Consider the following 21,471-nt stretch of genomic DNA (forward strand, 5'->3'; position numbering starts at 1 on the left):
TTAATCATAACTGGGCCTGAACAACACTCGTGAAACACCTTTTTATTCAATGTGTAAATGTACACAGACATACTCATGATGTGGATGATTGTTCTGCTTTATTGTACATCAATGAATATCTGACACGTTCCCCTGACATGAATACGAGCGCTCTGGGTCCTCTGAGCTCAGCACCAGCTTTTATAAGATTCCCTATCAGACAGAGTTATGTTCTCCATGTCAGCATCACTCGTCCTACGATCACTCGTTCATTCAGTTCACCTTTGTTTTCCCTCATCCCTCACATTGTGAACCTTTTCTATAGACCGAGATCCAGAGTGTGTTTCAGTAAATACTGAACGTTAAACAAAGAGCTGACTTGACCGCAAACAAAGAGGAGTCAGGATGTCATTTCACAGTCACAGTGCGTTACAAACAAGCTGTAACCTCCAGCTGTGAGAATTGAAGCCAATGCGGAAGTGTTAAAAACTGCAGTTCCTCAAGTGTCCACTTGAGGCTGGCTCCAGACGTACCGGAAACCACATCCACACCCATTCGAAAAAGACAAGCTTTTACAGCAGAAATAAACATGTTTACAGCCTGGTACAAAAAACAAGTTTAATATTTGTTAGATTTAAGGGTCCTTCAGAGGGCACTTGTTTATGTTTTATATGTTTTAGGGGCCTTCAGAGGTTACTCTTTAATGTTTTTTACATTTAAGGAGCCTTCAGAGGATACTTGTTTATGTTTTATACGTTTTATGGGCCTTCAGAGGGTACTCTTTAGTGTGTTTTACATTTCAGGGGCATCTAGATGTTGGATGTCTTGACTGTATCAACGTTAACAAGCTGAAATCATGAAGCAGGACCTGAGGGAGCTGAATGTGAGTATGACAACATTATAATGAGCTTCATCCTGTTAGCTCTGATTTAAGTCTGTGTGAGTGATCACATCATTCTCAGTGGGCAGAGTTTCTCTCCTGCTGGCCTCAGTCATGTGTTGATGTATTTACGTACTGTTACTATTGTTGATACATTAGTTTAAGTTATATCTTTGTGCATTTCACCTTTATTGACAGGACAGCTTAAGAGGGACAGGAAATGTGGAGAAAGGGTCGAGGCACCTGAGGACTACAGCATCTGTACATGGTACGCACCCTTAAACCAAGAGGCCAACAGCGTCCCACTATTGTTCAATGTTTATCTCTTTGTAAATACTTGCTGCTCCTTCAGAGTGAGAAATAAAAATGAAGGAGTGGAGATGTTGACATCGAATGCTTTGTGTACTCTGTTGAACAAACCATGCAACAAACAAACAAACCATGAGGGTCAGTCTGGATCTGGAAGGCAGACACCCTCTCTACTTTTAAGAGTAGGCTTCAAACTTTCCTTTTTGATAAAGTTTACAGTTAGAGCTGGATCAGGCTTGGACCAGCTCTTAGTTATGCTGCTATAGGCTTAGACTGCCAGGGGAACTGACACACTGGGATCCTATCTCACCCCCCTCCCCCTATCACTTACTTTAACTCTCCCTGTCCCTAACCATAGACCTTTCTGGAGTCCCTGAGCTCCCTTGTCTCGTAGGCTCCTACTAGATGATTCCAAAAGAGAGGGGCTTGATAACTGAAAGTTCTACCTCCCATACTACTTTTAGAGACTTAGTGGTATAAAATAACGTGTTGTGGTAAAGTCTACCACCATGTTTCAGGAGCAGTGACAGCTGCCGTGTGTTGGCCTTCTGTGTCACGCTCTCTGACTTGTTCTGGTCAGTGGCGCGTTGCTTTTTATGATCATGTGACCTTAAAAGCCCAACATTGTACAGAATGTCACAGTCAGCACGTCTGCCAACACACTCTGTGATACAGTGTGGAGGTTTCTCACAAACAAAGAACTGTAGCTGTTGCATTATTGCAGTGTTTTGGTGTCATTGTGTCCGCTGGATGCTGTCTGACGGGACAGAAAACAGAGCTGTTGTAAATATGATTATGTGAAATACTGAGTCGTTTTAATAATGTGTTAGACCTGAACTGCATAATTAAGATAATATATATGTATTTAATATCTTAATTTGTTGTTAAAAGCGATGATGTCATGGCAGTCAGATCCCAGAACGTCATTTTTACTCAATAAATCAAAGAACAGATATTTCAAAATATGAATTTTATTATTGATCCACAGATTCTCAGTGACACAGATAGAGACAATCAGCACATGTCCATGATGCGTCTGATGGAGCTGATGTTGGACATGCTGCTCATGCTCATGTCGCGCAGGTTCCTGTACTCTCCTGGTCTCACGTACATCATGCGGCCTCTGAATCCTGGCTGCTCGAACATCAGCCAGTGTCCGTCCATCACGTTGCAGGACTGGCAGTCAGACATGAGGTAGCGATCCTGCAGAGACTCACAGTCGTCCATCAGCTCCTGCATCTTTCCACCAAAGTTCTCCCTCTCGTAGATCCTCATCCTGAACTGACCCCTGTGCTGTTAGAGGAACACATAAACCACATCAGACCATTAGAAGCAGATCTTGGGTCGTTATTCTGACAAGACTATGTGACTATCTTACCATGGGGATCATGCGGCAGGAGCGGATGTTGTCCATCAGGGACATTCCCATCATGCCCATCATGCTTCCCATGCGCTGCAGGTCAGAGTACTCGCCCCTCTTCAGGAACACCTGGTTCCCCATGAAGTTGGGGCGGTCGTACACCACAAAGCAGCCATTGTCCACCCTGCAGGAGTTGCAGCGGTTCAAGTGCATGTGGATGTCGGAGCAGTCGCTGCTGCACTCGTAGGAGCGACCCTGGAAGTTCTTGTCCTCGTAGAGAATGATCTGAAAATGGAAGCAAGAGGAGGAAACATGAAGTCAATCTGTAGAGAGAGAGAGAGAGAGCATCTACAACAGGAAACCAATGCGTGTGCACAGTACCCGGCCCATGATGACGGTTCTGGTCTTTTTCGCTCCTGCTGCCAGCTCAGGTCCACTTTTATAAGGAGGATTGCCCGCAGACCACCTGTCCTACCTTTTGTGTGAAACATCATGACTCATCACCAGAATTCACGTGGTCTGCATTCATTTTAAACACACCTGAATTCTTCTTATTGTATGGCGAATGTAGTGTATAGAGGTCATCAAAGGTCATCACAGAAGCAAAACCTCATCACATTTAACAAACTTCACATTTCGTCTTAACTCTGAAAAGCGACAAGACCACATGTATGTGTCTGTTTATTGATTTGTACCGTTGCATCATTCATTCACATCCTTATGAATCAGTGAATGGCATCCAGCATTAAAGCCATATATTCAAACAACAGTAACTGCAGCAGATTCCAACATACAGTGAGGTCTGCTATCCTATAGAGCTGCACGCTTACACAATGTAGACTGATGACTCAAAGGTTTCAGCACAAGCCATGTGGAAATGCTAAGGCTGTGTAATGTATAAAAAGGGACAACGGTGGATGTCAAAGCTGTACATCTGAGATTAGCTCCCAAGTATCATGACCATGGGGAGGGTAAGGGAGCGATTATCTCCTTTTGGTTTCACCACATCCTCTTTGCAAAGAGAACTCACTGACCGATGTTTCTCACACTCTCTTTCAGATTATCTTCTACGAGGACAGGAACTTCCAGGGCCGTTCCTATGAGACCAGCAGCGACTGCCCTGAGCTCACCTCTTTCCTGAGCAGGTGTAACTCCTGCCGGGTGGAGAGCGGCCTCTTCATGGTCTACGAGAAGCCCAACTTCATGGGCCACCAGATGCTGGTGAGGAGGGGCGAGTACCCTGATAACCAGAGACTGATGGGCATGAGTATGAGCGACTGCATCCGGTCCAGCCGCATGATCCCCCAGGTATGTACACACCAGAGATTAGATGATACACACCAGGGATTAGAAGTACAGATTATATTAAAACAGAGAATAGATTGCCAGAGAGATTGAAGATTAGCTCAAATAGATTAGCCAGAGGTGACAGAGAAACGCACAGATTACACTTTCAGACTAGACATTAGATTAGAAACTACAGAGATTACATAAAATACACCAAATATCAGACAGTCCAAAGCAGTGTTCAGTTGTTTCAGCAGAGATTAGCTGAGATTACGTGACATTCGAAACACCACAGATTTGATTAGATTATGTGACATTAGAAAGACTAGAGATTAGCTCAGATTATGAAATTAGAAACACAGAATATTAAATTAGATTACTCAACATTAGAAACACCAGAGATTAGATTAGATTAGGTCAGATTACATAACATTAGACAGAAATTACTTAGATAAAATAATTGCAGGTAACTAAACCAGAGATTAGATTACAGTAATCCAGCCTAGATTATGGACATAATTTGAGACTAGGATGTGTCTGATGTTTTTAAATGTGGTGAAGGTGAAAAGAGGCGTTTTTATCCTCCTCCTCGTCCTTTATTTAGAAGTCTCTATGTCTTAATGATCAATGTGTGGTCACGGTTCCCCCCCTCACAGCACCGTGGGCCATTCAAGACCAAGATCTACGAGCGCGAGAACTTCGGGGGCCAGATGCACGAGCTGATCGACGACTGCGACAGCATGATGGACCGTCTCCGCATGTCTGACTGTCAGTCCTGCAACGTGATGGACGGACACTGGCTGATGTTCGAGCAGCCCGGATTCAGAGGCCGCATGCTGTACCTGAGACCAGGCGAGTACAGGAGCCTGAGGGAGATGGGCCTGAACAACATGACCAGGTTCAGCTCCATCAGACGCATCACAGACTCATGTTAAACGACATGTTTAGGGGATCAATAAAGCTGAATTAAAAGATTCTGCTACCTGTTTTTTTTTCTTTATTCCACACAACAATCAAATAGTTTCTGCGTCCGCGTGCCAAAATGTGCCAAAATGTTCCATCAGTGTGTGGAAAATCTTTCTTTCTATGCGGTCTCTGTTCCAGCAGCTGCTTGATTCACTCTGATCATCAAACTGGAACAAAAGCAAATCAAACAGCTCACACGCATTCTGCTGAAATGTAAATCTGCCTCATTTGAGTATGAAAGAGCTGCTGCACTCTGCACATTTTATTTATCGATAAATACTTTGATGGAGCAGCAGGAGACCAGGACTGCAGAGCACCACCATGGGGAAGGTGAGATGAAGCCTGAGACTCAAACCTGATCCTTTCACTCCATTTGTTTTCACATCTTTCAGGTCTCTCGTGATTCTCTCCTCTCCACAGATCACTTTCTACGAGGAGAAGAAGTTTCAGGGTCGCTGCTACACCTGCAGCAGCGACTGCGCCGACCTGCAGTCGTTCTTCGGACGCTGCAGCTCCATCCGGGTGGAGAGCGGCGTCTGGGTGGTCTACGAGAGGGCCACCTACAAGGGCTTCCAGTACGTCCTGTGTCCTGGAGAGTACAGCGACAACCAGCAGTGGATGGCCTTCAGCGACAGCGTCAAGTCCTGCCGCACCGTCAAGAGCGTAAGAGACCCTGATCTGGTATCTGGACCCTGGGCTCCTCTTCAGCACTGAATAGAGAGAAGAGGAGGAGTAGGAGGAGGAGGGGGAGAGGGAGAGGGAGAGGAGGAGAGGAAGAGGAGGAGGAGGGGGAGGAGGGGGAGAGGAGGAGAGGAAGAGGAGGAGAAAGAGGAGAAGAGGAAACGCAGATCCTCCTTCCTTCCTCCTCCTATCCTCCTATCCTCCTCCACTTCCTCTTCCTGTTCCTCACCACCTCTTCCTCCTCTCCTCCAGCTGTCCTTACCTCCACCTCTCCTCCTCCTCTTTTCCTCCTCCTCTCCTCCTCTTCCTCACCACCTCCTCCTCCTCTCCTCCAGCTGTCCTTTCCTCCCCCTCTCTTCCACCTCTCCTCCTCCTCCTTTCCTCCTCCTATCATCCTCCTTTCCTCTCTCCTCTCCTCTTCTCCCCTCCTCTCTACTGTGCTGAAGAGGAACTGAGGGGTTATCCTCCTCCTCTTCTCCTTCTCTCATCTTCTCCTTCTGTCCTCCTCTCCTTCTCTCCACCTCTCCTCTCTTCATCTCCTCCTCCACCCCACCTCCTTTCCTTCCCCTCCTCATCCTTCTCTCCTCCTCTCCCCCTGTCCTCCTCTCTTCCTCCCCCTGTACTCCTCCTCTCCTTCTCTCCTCCTCTCTCTCTGCAGTGCTGAAGAGGTACCTAGGGTTTATCCTCCTCCCCCTGTCCTCCACCTCTCCTTCTCTCCTCCTCTTTCATCAGACACAGCTCAAATATCTGGTACCTGTTATATGAAGTGTATATTTTATATTTAATATTCTGGTGGTCCTGCAGGTCTACGGCAGCTCCTGGAGGCTGAGGCTGTACGAGAGGCCAGATTTCGGAGGTCAGATGGTGGAGTGCTCTGACGACTGTCCGTCAGTGTTCGATACCTACAAGTTCCGAGAGGCGTACTCGTGCGTGGTGACCGATGGCGCCTGGGTGTTCTACGACCTCCCGAACTACAGGGGGCACCAGTTCCTGCTGGAGCGAGGGGAGTACAGACAGCATGGGGACTGGGGCGCGTCCTCTCCGGGGATCGGCTCTTTCCGCAGAATCACCGAGTTTTAACTCCGCCCCGTGTGATACCAAGTATTTGACTGATGTGAGCTTTAAACCAGAGCATCAATAAAAACAAGCAAAGCGTGAACGCTCTCCTGTGTTTCCTCACTAAAGACATACACTCAAGTTTCAACGCAGAAGCTTCAAGCGGCAATTTCCGGCCACGAGAATTGAAGCCAGTGCGGAAGTGTTAAAAACTGCAGTTCCTTGAGTGTCCACTAGGGACACTTCTCAGTGTTCTTTGTGTGACTTTTTTTAATGAGTGAAATTCCAGAATTGTTGTATTTGTATTTATTCCAGGCTTGTTAGTTTGTTCAGTGGTTATCGTAGTGTACATCTTTTCAGTTATTGGCAAACACATCAGAGTTAGGATTAATATTAGCTCTTCTCCCCGAGACAGAAAGAAAGAAAGAAGTTATTTTAGGTAACTTCAGGATTTCAAAGTTAAGTTTGACTTCATTAGTAAGACTCCAGATTCAGGATTCTTTCTTCAGCTTCTCCACCAGATCCACATACTGAGTCATTGCTTCGTCTTTGGTTATACCTGTTGTTGTATAAAATGAAACAAAGAAGACATTTTTAATAGACGACAAAAACACAATCCATGTAGATAGAAAAATCCGGACATATACTTGTATCTATATTTTGTGGTAAGTAGGTTGTATGTTATATATAGTTATTTTTGTACTTGTTTTATTATCTATTTAACATTTCTGTAAAAAAGGTACCTTTCTTGGCGTTCCACGCTTTCCACTTATGGTTTCCTGCAAAGTCCATTAACAACATCGGACATGCTGTGGATGTAAAAGAGACAATCATTAACAAAAAATTAACATTAACACAAATACAAATGATCTTTAATATGTTGCAGAATTAAAGAGCACTGGTTTTATAAAGACTTGCTTAAGATCTCTGTTAGAATAAACAAGAACACAGCTGAGGCAGATGTGTGTCTAACATGAGTCTGGTCCTGCTGGAGGTTTCTGCCTGTTAAAGGAAGTTTGTCCTTGCCACTGTAACTTGCTAAATGCTGCAAAGTGCTCTGCTCATGGTGGATTAAGATGAGATCAGACTGAGTCCTGTCTGGAAGATGGATTGATTGATTTAACATCTCCATTTGAAATTAGAATTGATAGTAGCTGGTGGGTTTACACCACATAGAACCTACTAATACTAATATTACTATTATTAATAATAAGAATTTAAAAATAGTAAAATATACATACATGTGTGTATGTATATATATATATTTTATTAACCCCCAGAAATTAAGTTATGTAAACTGTCAATCAGCCAACTCTACTACATTTTGTTTAAACATTAACTGTTGTTGCTGTTTTTTTCCATTTTTATTATTTGTATTATTATTACTTGTTGTCTTACAGTTCTTTATGTTGTTCCTAGTCACGCCTTGTTTATTTGTTATCTGTTTACCTGTCACTAGGCCACCCCCTTCTTGTAAGGTACATTCCTTGCCCAGTAACAAAGAGAACACAATAAGCTGGAACATACTAATAATTGATCAATCATGTTGCGGTTTAAGACAGTTAATCTATAACATGAGCTTCTGAAACTCACGTTTGAATCATTTTTACATTATTTTTTATAGTTGCCGACTCTCTGTCTTTAAACCAGCAAAAGAAAAGAGCTTTGTAAACAGAAAATATCAGTTTCAGCATCTTTCACAAAAAACCTGTCAGACTTCATTGCTTTCAACCCCACCCAGGTGGAAGTCTCAACTTGCCTACTTATGGAATAACTTAAGGTAAATGCTTGTGGACAGGTGATCAGATAATAAAAAACCTGTTTCACTCACCTATGTTAACGTCACCGACAGTGGCTTGCTTGTACAAGCCATACAAATCTGCTAGGTCGCTGTTTTTTGGCCTATTTTTCAGAACCAACACATCCTCGGCAGCTTTTTCAAATGATTCCTGTAAGAACATAGAGCATAGTTATCTGAAGACTCACTTGTGCTTGACTCATTCTTCATTGACAGGACATTGTCACCTCGTTTTTAACACAAGACTGTACATGTAGTTAAGTTTCTGCTCTGTAACATCCTCTTTAATGTGGCTATACATTTGGAAAAGTCAACAACATGACAGAAAATGCACAAGGTAACACACAGCTTACATTTCAAAGAATTACAATGAAGCAGTACTTACACACATGACGGTTTCGGAGAGACTGACACACCTTGCTGTTGAACACACCTCCCAGTAGCAACTAATGCCAGTTCAACCTGTCCTGGACTACTTGTGGTTGGTCACAGCTGAGATTTGCTGATTGATGTAAAGTGGGTGGTGGTTATTCTGATTTAAACAGGAGCAGTATGTTTATTATTATTAAGATAAAGTATTCAATAGATATGTTCTTTTTTTAAGTAATGCACCAGATAATGTAAAATATATATATATTATATCTTATTAAGTTTAGTTTTCTATGACAATCTGCATGACAGGCTTTCTCCAGTGCTTATAACGACCAGCTACAGTTTATATATCCACCACTAGATGGCAGCATCCATACACAATAGGCAACACAGACATTGTAGAAAGAGTACACTTAAAGTAAGATCATTTTCAAAATGTTTCCAAAAACATTTTTTTACAACTGAAGTTGGGTGAGTAAAAATAACATTATTAATTAGAGTTATCTTAAAAAATGAAACTTCATTAAAAATGTATATTAAAAAGAAATTTAGAGAATAGTAAAAAGTACTATATAATAGTAACATGGTCAGTTGTAATGAATAATAAAAATGTAATATAACAAAATATAATATGGTATAATATTAATAATAATAATAGTTATAGTAATAATGATAATAATCTGTACTGATATGTACATATCTTTATATCTGGCACCTTGCTTCTATGTCAAGATACGGCTTCAACTCCAGGTCATAACAATGTTGTTTTATTTCAATTTATTTAAAACAATCACAAAACAGAGAGTTGTCTTTGGCAAGAACACATATAACTCAAGACAAAAACAAAATACGAATTGGAAATACACTGGAAAACGATATTATTGGCAGTGCATTGTGCAACAGTATTATTAGATTCCACATGTCTCTAACGGTGTGTTCATCAAACATGACTGACATCCTCTACTCCATTACGGCAGTTGTCTTCCGGCAGGATGAAGCGGATGTGTCTGCTCTTCTCCCAGCCACGGCGGATCTGTCTGAGCCGCCCGGCCACACAGGGCACAAACAGAGCCAGGCGACCCAGCAGAACTGTGATGGGAAGAATCAGGACCAGCATAAATGTAGGAGGCAGATTGAAGCGGTACTGGCCGGGGTCAAAGGCGCGGTTCCAACCGAAGAGGAGTGTGTGGAGGGTGGCCATGGACAAGGTGCAGTAACCTAGAGTGGACTGCAGAGAGGAGAATGAAGGTGTCAGGTTAGAGGTTTGAGGATTTGGAACTTCACTGTCTTCCACTGCATGATCAAGTTGTTGAAAACGCAAGGCAATATTGTATGCTCATTGGTTAACTCTTTAATTCAAGGTTACAGCAGACCTTTAGAAACACAATTTTCAAAAATGTTAAATTTAACAAAAAAATAAAATTTGATAAAAATGGTGTATTAAGATGAGATTAGTCTGAGTCGTGTCTGTAAGCGGGGGCTGGATCTTATCCTGTCTTAATGCTGGGTCAGAAAGTTGCCTTTCATCACCCTGGCTGTCGGCACGTGACTAATCTTAAAGCCACCGGATTAGCGTTAACAGAAATATGAAAGGAAAATGTCAGCAAAGACAGGTCACAAGTCCTAGAGAATCTAAGGTCCTGGTTGGGGAATTCAAGAACAAGGGGGAGTGGAAGAAGTGTGTGTACTGAGTCACACCACCTCTAATGGCTTTGTCATAGTCTGGGGCATTTTTGAGAAGTGCAAACACTTGTGTTCGTACAGTCATAGCAGTGGACAGAGTCTGCATGTGTGTGTGTGTGTGTGTGTGTACCTGTATGAAGCTGAACTCTCTCCAGTTAACAGTGTTCGACACAGTGGGCAGCGAAGTGACGGCCAGCAGAGAGAGCAGACCCAGGGCCATGATGCCTGCTGAGAGGTACAGCTCCATCCTCCAGACGTCCTCTTCCACCCATGAGACCTCCACCTGGTCTTTCACCTGCAGAAAACACACAACAATGATATTCACCGATACGCTGATGGCACATTGATTTCAACTTCCTCAAAGTAACCCTCTCACCTGTTTGAAAGCAAGGTTGAGCAGTTTGTAGCGGGCTGACTTCCTCATGGGGAGACACAGACTGTAGATCGCATGCAGCACTGCGCACATGAAGCTACACAGCCCAAACTGCTTCCTCCCAGTGAGCCATCGGTCCAGCCAACAGGGGAAGCGTTTGTACTTGGTGCCCCACCACAGCTGCAGGAACGCGGCCAATAAACCCGGCAGATACACCAGCGCCATCATCACCAAGGCCACACATGGAAGAGTGACATTAACAGTCTCTATCGGCATTTTGTAGAAAACGCTCTTCCTTGCTGTGACGTAGGGCTGCAGAATATCCCGGAGGAAGTTGTACAAGTAGAAGAATAGGAACAGGGAGAGAGTGCAGATAACTGGGATGCGCCAGGAGGGGAATAAATACAGAGGGAGGTTTTCAATCTCCAGAGAAGACGAGAGGAGACCCATGTCCACAGGGATGAAGCCCATTCTGCGACAGAGCTGCATCACTGGACTCTTGGCCTTGCTGCTGTTGCTGCACAGGAACACCTTGATGAGAAGGCAAAGTAAAGTTAAGAGATTCACATTATTTCAACCTTCTAAATGTCTTTTAAAATTCAAAAGTCTCACTGCACCTCTTTAACATCTAAAACTACAAGGGCCAGCTGATGTATCCCACCTGCCTGCTTCCATCCCGAGGTCCCATCTGGAGTGTCCAGGCTGATATGGTGTTGAATCCTTTCACCACAGAACTCTCCGGGAACATGTCAGCTAGCCGTTCGGCATTCGAGGGCCCGTCTCGGTTGACTCTCAAACCATTGCTGACGTCCACAAGTGTCTTCCCAGCCAGCGCCGGCTTCAGCTGCACCAGTGTGGAATGGTGCTCAGGGAACACAGCAACAAAGACCAGATCGGCCTGACTGGCTGCCTCTAACTGGGTTGTCACCTGAAAAGTAACACACAAATGAAAGCAGTGAATGGTTGCACGACATTCTGTCAATAAATGGGAGATAATAACAACAGTGATTATGGTGAGCCGACTAAGTCGGGTGATGTGTAATTATCTCCTTAAAGGGGATAAACCAAAACATCTCTTACACTGTGGGTGTTAGTGTCTCTGTGTATGTGTGTGTTACCTCAGCCTCTTCAGGGAATAGAGCCACAGAGCGTTTTGGGGTTCGACTTCCCACCACCACCTGGTAGCCAGAGGCCACCAACCTTGTTGCCAGTGAGCGGGAGAAATCCCCCGTCCCCAGAATGCCAACGACCGGAGCACCAAGTTCAGACATGGAGGCTTCAAAATTTCGGGAGCCCGCTCCTTCCCCTCTTTCTCGGATTAGGGGCCTCGCCATTTCATCAGGCATGTTGCACCGACAAACTATTAAGAAGAGTCATGCATCATCATCAAGTAGAGGTTTGTGTTTACTTATCAACTTTAAACAGGATACATGCTACTTCATACTTACAGTGATAGTCAGGTATAAACCTTATGAAGCCTCCTTTTCATCCAGCATGGGTCCTACAACAAAAGTAATTGAAAGTGATAAAAAATGTTAAAAATACAGATTAAGGCCAGTTTTTTTTTGTGTGTGTGCATATATGCATGTGTGTGCATATATGCATGAATGTGTATATATATATGTATGTGTGTATATACATATGTGCGTATATATACATATGTGTGTATATGCATGTATGTGTGTGTATGCATGTATGTATGTGTCTATATATACATGTATGGTTATGTATGTATATACAGTATGTTTGTATACATACGCATGCACACATTTATATAAACACACAAATATATCACAGATATACATATACAGTGTATACACATACATATACTTATATATTTACATATACATATATACAAATGTATAAATATGTATATATACATAAACACATTTACATTTACACATAAAAATATATACATATACACATAAAATATATGTTTACATATTTACATACACAAACATGTTAATACATATAGTTGTCATTTGCGTCATCATCCTACTGTTAGGCTGTGTTGATATGTGCATTGCATACGAGTAATCAGATGTTGTTTAAAGCGTGTCTGTTTTAGTTATTAAAGTAAACCACTTTCCAATATCACATTAAAATGCAGAAAACCTACGGTAAAAGAAGCACCTGAAGCCCTCTTACTTGTTGTCCTTGGCTGAACTCATGGAAACTTTTCCTCCGCACGAGACTCTCCTACTTTCCACACAGGGCAGAGACAGACAGATGAAATGATCAGTTAAAGGAAAGGTAGTTCATGTTCAATAAAGACACTTTCTTCAAACTTTCAGCAGTACTTTTACCTCTTCAGATCACGCACCCACACTGCGTCCCCTCGCTCTTTGGGGCAGTTGCGTCTCTTCCTGATAAGATGACGCACTTGCCAAAAGTCCCGCCCTGGCCACGCCCCCATATGTGTGGAGAAGATAATCAAGAGTACCCTACTGCAGGCAAGATGGCGCCGCCACAACATCCACACCGGAAGTCCATACCGGAAGTCCATACCGGAAGTTACAAAGCTAAAAACGTTGCAATAACACCCACACCGGAAGTCCATACCGAAAGTTACAAAAATAAAAGCCTTGAAAAACAGGAACGTGAACGCAAAATAAAAGCCTTCAAAAACACGTAGGTTTACGCGTAATTCTATGAACTTTTTTGCACTTACATTTTAATCGTATCAGTATTATTGACTAGTTGATTGACTCCAAAAGTGTATAGGCTGTTGAGAATTTACTGTTTTGAGAAGTTACTTAGAAGCCTGCACGAATCACTAAGTTATAGTGTTAACGTCTCAGCCATGCACAGCCTTTTGTTCCGAGTGTGTGTTGAAATACTTAAAGCTGATTATGATGCTGCCGTGATGACATCTGCATATGCCTCTCTTGTTTTGTCTGGGTCATATGCTATTTTATGTTGTGTTAGCCTGACTGTACCTCAGTACAGTTTGCTGTAGTGTTTGTTCCAAATTACCTTGCATGCTGTCTGCCTATGTGATCACATGTATAGATTAATGAATGAATGAAATACAGATCCAGAGTAGATCCACAGTCACGAGAGAAGAGCAGAATGTTATCTATGGTGCAGGGGCGAGTGGAGGAGGAAAATGTAGAGGTGTGTGGTGACTGTTTCTTTTTTAACATAATTTGTAACACGTTACAATGACACAGTGACAGGGGTGTTCATTAACCACAAGAACAAACGGAGGGAATGGTTTCTCCTTCTATTTTGAGACATTAGATGGGCGTAAACACTCTGAGCTTGTCAAACAGTTTTATTCAGATTGAATGCTTGATGCATGTACACCAATGTCTTAACAAGATCACTTTATTTGGCGTCCATGAAAACATTGAAGTTGGAACCTTCAATTAGAATGACTAGAAAAACTGCAAATGTATACATAGCTACTGTTTCTTTCCATCCAACCCCTACTTGAAATGTAGAATTATACTTTATTTTATGTTCTTTTAATGTTATATGTATGATGTCTTAACCCTTTTGTATTGATAATGTTGTACTTGAAAAAGAACAATACACTTTTGCTATTACAAACTCCAAATCAACATAAAATATTAGGACTAAAATATTTCAACTTGAGGCACCACTGTCAGCCACTGATGATAGATGTACAGTACACATTTCTGGGGAGCCTCTGTTGTTTTTGTGGTGAATATAGATCTCTGTGTACAGCTTGAGTGTATTTTCCCTCTTACTTACAGTCTTTTCCTTCTCATCCCCTCCCCCCACACACACTAACACTCTACATTATTCTGTTCTTCATACACAGCGGGATCTCTCTCACTCACTCTCTCTATCACAATTAGCTTTCTGCTAATTGATTTAGCAGCGACAGACTAATGCAATCAATACGCTACACGAAGAAGAAACTTCCAGTTCGAAGCATCCGGCATTGGGTAGAGAGGGGGTTAAAGAATCACTTCCGGTATGGACTTCCGGTATGGACTTCCGGTGTGGATGTTGTGGCGGCGCCATCTTGCCTGCAGTAGGGTGCCTCTCAAGATAATACAGAAAAGAGAGCACTGGGTTTATCAAGACTAACGTACTTCCAGATATGAATTTGGAAGCCTAATAATAATAATAATAATAATAATAATAATAATAATAATGATATAATAATACATATAATTTAAAAGCGCCTTTCAGAGCACTCAAGGTCCCTGACAGGACAGAGTTTAATATGATTTATTTATTGTATGTGCAATAAAGAACTATTATTTCACATTGTTTGAAAAAGATTAATTCTTAATTTTTATTTTCTTTAAATTTTCCTTTTACAACATAGTGTAAATAGGCTCTTGTATTTCCCCTCTTTTACTCCCTCTTCTGATTTTAAACTTGTATATTTGATTAGTATATAAAACCATGTCAACATTTTTTTTTAAAGATATCTGACCAGAGGTTAGTCACTGTCAGAATGACTCCATCAAGTCTGCCTTTGCCACTTGCAAAAGGTTGAATCCCCCTTGCTCGCAGCACTGCAGCAGTTCCACCATCACACAAACATATACACTCTCTCTTTCACCCTCTTATGTCCATGGCCTTTTCAGAGTTTTACACTGCTCTTCAGGCCACAGTCCTTGACATACATTTGTGATTTGGAGATTTCGGTATCAGTTACGAATGTCTCCAAGTGTGGTGAACCACTAAACTCGCAGGTCAAAACAATAGCGCCTTTACACGAGCACCCAGCAGAAGAATTCAGGTGTCACTTTTAGTGTTCGGTGAAATAATTCAGCGGAAAATGTAATGTGAGAAGGATGTTTATTCTACAACTTTTAACAGGCAGAAACCTCAAGCAGAACCAGACTCGTGTTAAACATCCATCTGCTGAGACCGTGTTGGGATTGGAATAGAAGTTGGGCCTGAAAACTGAAGGCTCTACCTCCCATAATACTTAAAGAGACTTTAGGTACGACCAGCAGGCCTGCATGCTGGGAGCGTAGTGTTCAGAAGGGCAATAGGAAGATGTGTGTCTAACATGAGTCTGGTTCTGCTTGAGGTTTCTGCCTGTTAAAGGAAGTTTGTCCTTGCAGCTGTAACTAGCTTAATGCTGCAAAGTGCTCTGCTCATGGTGGCTTAAGATGAGATCAGACTGAGTCCTGTCTTGATGTTAGGTCTTTGTTAATGATTATCTAACTGTATGTATGTTTCAGCATTTACAGTAAGAGATCTGATGGCAGCTCATGACAGACTGATTCACTTGTACAATCCTATGGGTCGTGTGTATGACACAGCAGCAGTCTGTGGATATGCAGTGTTTGTACGAGTATGTTCAGGACTGCAGGGCGGGATAATCTCAGCAACTGCAGTGCACAATGTGGACAATGTGTCGTGCATGGCTCATAATAGCCCGGAGATACTGTTTAAAGTACTAATCCCGAGTAAAGGTCATTCCTGCAGTGATGTAGTCAGAGAGCGAGATGTTTTGCAAATGCCTTTAGATGTATTCCAGGTTTTTATTTAAATTGCATTGCCACACATTCAAATTCCATACATCTTAGCATCGTCACATCCTCCAAATTCAACCTCAATTTCACGTTGGACCCACTGCACATTCTGCTCTCTCTCACCTTCAGACATGAGCACCCCGGCTGAAATCATGTCCTCTGTAGTTAAAAGCTGAGCTGAGCACAACTTGAAATTGCCTGTAGTTGTTTTGGATGTGTGTGTGGGTTTTTGTGTGTGTGTGTGCAAGAGAGTGTGTGTGTGGGAGGGAGGAAATCTTCAGCGTGTTTGACCATCAGGCTTCAGTTAAGCCTCATCTCTGGCCTCTGAAGATTTCTCAACATCACCTTGAGCTCTAAAGCCTCTGTTGTGGATGTGGGACCTGTGCTCCAATTCCAGGTGCTCGGTTCCCAACCGACAAGGTTCATCAGGGGAATTTGTGCTCCAGAAAAAATAAGAAATTGATAGAGGCTTTTATTTTCAGTGAGAAAAAGCTTAGAACGAATGGGGAAAAAAAGGCTAAAGAGGCACTTAAGACAAATCTGTATGCATTAGAGTAATGAATGTCTCCACATGGGCAGAATTTAAATGAATGGAAGTATCGAAATTCAAGACCCGTGGCTCTCCGCCTTCTGAAACAAGACATCAAATATGTCCCTGCAGCCGGGGAGCTTAGAGCACAAGGTGTCGACAGCAGTCAGACATCTCTGGTCCATTTCCTGAATACATTATCCTCTTTCTCCCCCTCAGTCTGTTTTTCATCTTCCCTCTCTGTCTGGATTTGTGTGTTTGTAGAATGACCATGCTGTTGGTCATATAATGTGACCATAGTGAACTTGCCTTCAGCTACTGGTTCTGACTTTGAAAAGACCCCTCATAGTCTGGTGATGTAGTTAGGCTAAGCTGTTGTTTTCAAAAGTTCTAGCCTGAGGTAGAAGATTACGTCTCTCAAGGTGGTTTTTCCACTTTAGTTTAAAATATAAATCACTGACATTTTACTTCTTGACATTTGTTGTTATCAACCTTTTATTATGGCTTTGTTGTTGTGTGAGATGCTTGATTCTGATTGACAATGGTTATTAACTTTCACTGACATGAGAAACGCCAGAGGCAAACTGATCACACGTCAATATCTTCTGTAAATTTAACATCAGTTTTCATTGCTATGTGGATGACACCCAGCTCTACCTGTCAACCAAACCCACTTCCTCCCATGTCCAAATTAGAATAATAAAATATTAATGTAAACCACTGATTCAAAATCAGATTATGCAGATGGTTTAAAGGATTTACACAGGCCTAAATGACTCCATATTGTTGAGATCTACTGGAATAAATTATCAATTATGTCAATTGAAGCTCTGATAATATTAAACAAAGCTTATTTACTTTCTTATATATGTTTTTGTGTTTGCAAACGCAGGACATTTGGAACTTTCGGTTTTATTTTGAAAACCACACTCCATCTTCCGGTCTTCTCTGCGCCTACTTTGGACAGCTGACTGGACCTAGACCACAGCTGCCCGTGCGCACACATCCATCTACCCACACACCCAGCCGCTTCTCTGTCATCCCCCTGCCCCTTTACTCAGGGGGTTCGGATCCACTAAAGACTGCAGCTAGAGGAGGAATGTGTCTTTCATTAACTTCATCCCTCTCTTTTTGGGTCCTGTGAGCGCGCATCCTCTGTCACAATTCCTCTGCGTAAAGGCTCCTCTGATCTCCTGCAGTCCGCTGCTCCCCGAACCGCGCGCAGGAAGAGGTCTGTGATCTTTGCAGTGGCTGCCATCGTGATGACTCTCCTGGTTCTGGCCGTTGTGGTCCCGTTACTCCTGATCCGGACCTCCAAAACCTCCGCTCACTACTACGAGATGATGGGCACCTGTCGGATGGTGTGTGACCCGTACACCCCCAAACCTGGAGGTGCCACCGCCATGGAGGTGATCCAGAATATGAATGGTGTCGAACCGCAGCCTCCTATGGCGCAAGGGAGCCGTGGGGAGACCGGGCGGCCGGGTAAACCAGGACCAAGAGGTCCACGGGGAGAACCTGGACCCCCAGGTCCGAGGGGGCCACCAGGTGGGCGCGGTGACGGTAAACTCTCCTTCCCTGCAGTAACAGGAGCTGAGAACGCGGACACAGACGGGGTGAATACCACAGCAAACAGTTTCAGGATCGCCTTCTATGTGGGTCTGAAGAATCCACATGAGGGGTACGAGGTGTTGAAGTTTGACGACGTGATCACAAACTTGGGGAACCACTATGACGCCAACACAGGGAAGTTCACGTGTCATGTGTCAGGGATCTACTTCTTCACCTACCATGTGTTGATGCGAGGAGGGGATGGGACCAGCATGTGGGCCGACCTGTGCAAGAACGGACAGGTAGCCTTGTTGTATTAAAGTTGACCCTGCAGGAACATCAGTAGCTGGCAGGTAGATTAGAAAACAAATGGCTACCCTCATGTGACACTTCTTATTTCCAGTCAACACGAATTATGAGGGCATAACTTTATTTAATTACATTTTGAAAAATACTTTTGAAATCACATTTAGATTTAGATTTAAAAAGATCACACATATTGCTCTAAATGTGATTAAAAAAGTGACTTTTAAATATTCACACTACATTTTTATGATGTATGATCACTGAACATTTATTCTAGGCAATATTAAACTAACTTTACTCAGTCCTTTTTCTGCTGTGTCTTCAGTACAGGAAGTCATGTCCTTCTTTATACCCCCAGGTTCGTGCCAGTGCCATTGCCCAGGATGCTGACCAGAACTACGATTATGCCAGCAACAGTGCTGTGCTCCACTTGGACTCTGGAGATGAGATTTACGTCAAGCTGGACGGGGGGAAAGCTCATGGAGGGAACAACAACAAGTACAGCACCTTCTCTGGTTTCATCTTATACCCGGACTGAACACACTGTGACAGCTCCATGGACAGAAACACTTTCTGATGATTTGATTTGATTACACAGTCTGATATGTTTCTCCTCTGTTCAACACAGCTTTAACTTTAGTGAGTTTGGACTTCTTTTTGTGTATTTATTTAACTTAAACTCAGCAGAGTAGAGTAACCTGTAGAGACCACAAACATAACCCCCTAAGCCTCTAAGTTCCTTGAACTGTGGGGGACATATTTCCAAGATGTTATGAGGGTAAAGGCCTCACTGTCTTTTAAGGCTTCCAGACAGCAAAAGAAGAATCAATTATTGATTATAGCTATTTGATTTCCAGATTTAAACTTTGAGGAATACGTTTTCAGTTTTCCTGCCTTTAAAAAAACAGCACTGTACACTAAAGGACCAACTATTGCTTCTATGTTACCGGGCTACTAGTAAATCAGCAGTTAGCTTGCCAATCATAATAGCCGACTAAATGGTCACTCTGTTGTCAAATTACTGCAAATGAACATTTTGCAAAGAAAGGCAGATGTGCTACCTCCTGTTTCTTGCTTGGTTTGAAAATGAACACACATTCTGTGGATGTATTTATTTCTCCTGTCGCTTAAAAAGCAAGTACAGATTTAATCAGGCATACTGTACCTTTACTTGATAACTGACCTGTTGCAATGGTGTGCCAAAGTCGACAGACTTCATATTCCAAATGCGTTGAAAAATACATAATCTAACAATCTTAATTGCCAAAAAAATGTTAAATTGTGGTGCTTTTTAGTAGTGGTCAGTTTCACAAAATACTAAAACATGACACATAAGCCTACAAAGGATGTCCTAACCTGAAAATAAATGTTTGATTTTGTTCTCATATATGCAAATAAATATTGTTTGACAAACTATTTAGTTTTGGTCTTTCTTAATCAATGGAAATTTGCCAGTGTGCCAGTTCTCCCACCAGTATAAGCTTAAAGCAGCATAACTAAGACCTGGTCCAAGTCTGAGCCAGCTTCAACTTTAAGCTTTATCAAAAAGGAACGTTTTTGAGAGAGGGTTTCTGCCTCCCGGACCCTGACTGGTAGATGATTCCAAAGGTTATTAAGGTTGTCTAGAGGTCAAATTTGCAGAACTGAAGGCCTCCAGCATCTGATCTGTGTGCTCTGTATTGCACCATACTTTGAATCACACTCTCTTTTTTTTGGGTCCCCACACTTCTATCTCTATCTTCTATTCCAACATCAAAGTAGGAGGCTGTCACCCCTTGTGTTTCTCTTCTGATTTACTTGTATGTTGATTTGTGAAGGCTTGACCAGGCTAAAACACTGCTGTAAAACTTCATTAAGATTCTGTCTTTTTTTTATGTGTTTGATTCTTTTTAATTCCATCCCCTCAGGGACACACACCATCCAGCTGTTCACACACTCCACTCCTGTCAATTTAAATGGAAATCCTAGAAAAATCAATATTAGCATGTCTGGTTGGATCAACCTCTATTTAGGTGCTGGCTTATTATTGCACTCTACAAATATATTATGTTCTCCTCAGATGGGATTGTTGTCTTCTTGGAGCTGCTTATAGAAGGAGATATTAATAGTTGTCTCTGAAATGTGATGATGTAGACAGTACAGCTTTTTACAAACATGGAGAAAACACTGTTCGAACGTGTAAGCTTTCACTGTCACTTTAAAACATTCGTTTTTTAGAGTTGGAGCTGGCTCAGGCTTGGACCAGCTCTTAGTTATTCTGCTATAGGCTTAGACTGCCGGGGGAACTGGCACACTGACACACTGGGATCCTATCTCACCCTGTCCCATCAAAGTTACTAACCATAGACTTTTCTGGACTCCCTGAGCTCCCTTGTCTCGTAGGTTCCTCTGAGTCGCTGCCATAGATGTCCTGCTGATACGGACGTGCTGGACTCCAGTGGTAACAGGTACTTCTACTACTTCTATCTGTCTCTCTCTCTCTCTTATTCTCCTCTATCCATCTTTCCAAGCCCAACTCGGTTGAGGCAGATGGCGGTCTAACATGAGTCTGGTTCTGCTTGAGGTTTCTGCCTGTTAAAAGGATGTTTTTCCTTACCGCTCTAACTAGCTAAAGTGAAAGTTGCATTTATTCTTACATTTTTTTCCTTTTGTGTTAAACTATCTTAAGATCGATGCATTTGGCCTTGTGACGACTCTGATCCCCCACTGCAGACACATTTAGGATTAACAACGAAGCTGCTGACACCAACAGAGACATCAACAGCAGGAAGTGTCACCAACGATTGAGTAATGCTTGCACACACACACACTTACACACATACTATTTCTTTAACAACACCAGACATGATCAGACTGCTCCACTCCCCCAG

The 21,471-nt window shown here is 42.6% G+C and overlaps 6 protein-coding genes across 13 annotated transcripts; 3 read left to right on the top strand and 3 right to left on the bottom strand.

Annotated features, from left to right (window-relative positions):
• Window positions 1–852: 852 nt before the first annotated feature.
• Window positions 853–4,789, top strand: LOC117808076 (gamma-crystallin M3-like). 2 transcript variants are annotated; one of them, XM_034677538.1, is made up of 4 exons: window positions 853–862; window positions 1,063–1,127; window positions 3,588–3,836; window positions 4,472–4,789. In XM_034677538.1, exons 2-4 carry the CDS (start codon window positions 1,125–1,127, stop codon window positions 4,748–4,750), a joined length of 531 nt encoding a protein of 176 aa, XP_034533429.1. In that variant the 5' UTR covers window positions 853–862; window positions 1,063–1,124; the 3' UTR covers window positions 4,751–4,789. The 2 variants fall into 2 exon arrangements, with proteins under 2 accessions (XP_034533429.1, XP_034533428.1); XM_034677537.1 differs by lacking the exons at window positions 853–862; window positions 1,063–1,127 and adding an exon at window positions 2,591–3,499.
• On the bottom strand, window positions 2,122–5,539 carry LOC117808075 (gamma-crystallin M3-like). Of its 4 annotated transcripts, none has more exons than XM_034677533.1 (4): window positions 4,799–5,539; window positions 2,910–3,782; window positions 2,547–2,813; window positions 2,183–2,461 (listed from the first exon to the last, which is right to left on the bottom strand). In XM_034677533.1, exons 2-4 carry the CDS (start codon window positions 2,916–2,918, stop codon window positions 2,183–2,185), a joined length of 555 nt encoding a protein of 184 aa, XP_034533424.1. In that variant the 5' UTR covers window positions 2,919–3,782; window positions 4,799–5,539. The 4 variants fall into 4 exon arrangements, with proteins under 4 accessions (XP_034533425.1, XP_034533424.1, XP_034533423.1 ...); XM_034677532.1 differs by having other exon boundaries at window positions 2,910–3,003; window positions 3,659–5,539; XM_034677534.1 differs by having other exon boundaries at window positions 2,122–2,461; window positions 2,910–5,539.
• Window positions 4,800–6,621, top strand: LOC117808078 (gamma-crystallin M2-like). Its single transcript, XM_034677540.1, has 3 exons — window positions 4,800–5,111; window positions 5,202–5,444; window positions 6,267–6,621. Exons 1-3 carry the CDS (start codon window positions 5,103–5,105, stop codon window positions 6,540–6,542), a joined length of 528 nt encoding a protein of 175 aa, XP_034533431.1. The 5' UTR covers window positions 4,800–5,102; the 3' UTR covers window positions 6,543–6,621.
• Window positions 6,622–6,809: 188 nt separating this feature from the next.
• LOC117808266 (acyl-CoA-binding domain-containing protein 7-like) lies at window positions 6,810–8,831 on the bottom strand. The gene is made up of 4 exons (XM_034677904.1): window positions 8,702–8,831; window positions 8,350–8,467; window positions 7,262–7,327; window positions 6,810–7,077 (listed from the first exon to the last, which is right to left on the bottom strand). The coding sequence occupies exons 1-4, from the start codon at window positions 8,705–8,707 to the stop codon at window positions 7,010–7,012; spliced, it is 258 nt and encodes an 85-aa protein (XP_034533795.1). The 5' UTR covers window positions 8,708–8,831; the 3' UTR covers window positions 6,810–7,009.
• Window positions 8,832–9,450: 619 nt separating this feature from the next.
• LOC117808265 (metalloreductase STEAP3-like) lies at window positions 9,451–13,140 on the bottom strand. 4 transcript variants are annotated; one of them, XM_034677901.1, is made up of 8 exons: window positions 13,051–13,139; window positions 12,864–12,943; window positions 12,193–12,245; window positions 11,863–12,104; window positions 11,406–11,672; window positions 10,748–11,275; window positions 10,502–10,666; window positions 9,451–9,916 (listed from the first exon to the last, which is right to left on the bottom strand). In XM_034677901.1, exons 4-8 carry the CDS (start codon window positions 12,088–12,090, stop codon window positions 9,629–9,631), a joined length of 1,476 nt encoding a protein of 491 aa, XP_034533792.1. In that variant the 5' UTR covers window positions 12,091–12,104; window positions 12,193–12,245; window positions 12,864–12,943; window positions 13,051–13,139; the 3' UTR covers window positions 9,451–9,628. The 4 variants fall into 4 exon arrangements, with proteins under 4 accessions (XP_034533792.1, XP_034533791.1, XP_034533794.1 ...); XM_034677900.1 differs by having other exon boundaries at window positions 12,893–12,943; window positions 13,051–13,133; XM_034677903.1 differs by having other exon boundaries at window positions 9,629–9,916; window positions 12,878–12,943; window positions 13,051–13,140.
• A 4,526-nt stretch (window positions 13,141–17,666) lies between these two features.
• LOC117808237 (complement C1q-like protein 2) lies at window positions 17,667–20,005 on the top strand. The gene is made up of 2 exons (XM_034677859.1): window positions 17,667–18,597; window positions 18,960–20,005. Exons 1-2 carry the CDS (start codon window positions 18,007–18,009, stop codon window positions 19,137–19,139), a joined length of 771 nt encoding a protein of 256 aa, XP_034533750.1. The 5' UTR covers window positions 17,667–18,006; the 3' UTR covers window positions 19,140–20,005.
• Window positions 20,006–21,471: the final 1,466 nt, after the last annotated feature.

Source organism: Notolabrus celidotus, chromosome 24 (assembly GCF_009762535.1).
Source record: "Notolabrus celidotus isolate fNotCel1 chromosome 24, fNotCel1.pri, whole genome shotgun sequence".
Lineage (NCBI taxonomy): Eukaryota > Metazoa > Chordata > Actinopteri > Labriformes > Labridae > Notolabrus > Notolabrus celidotus.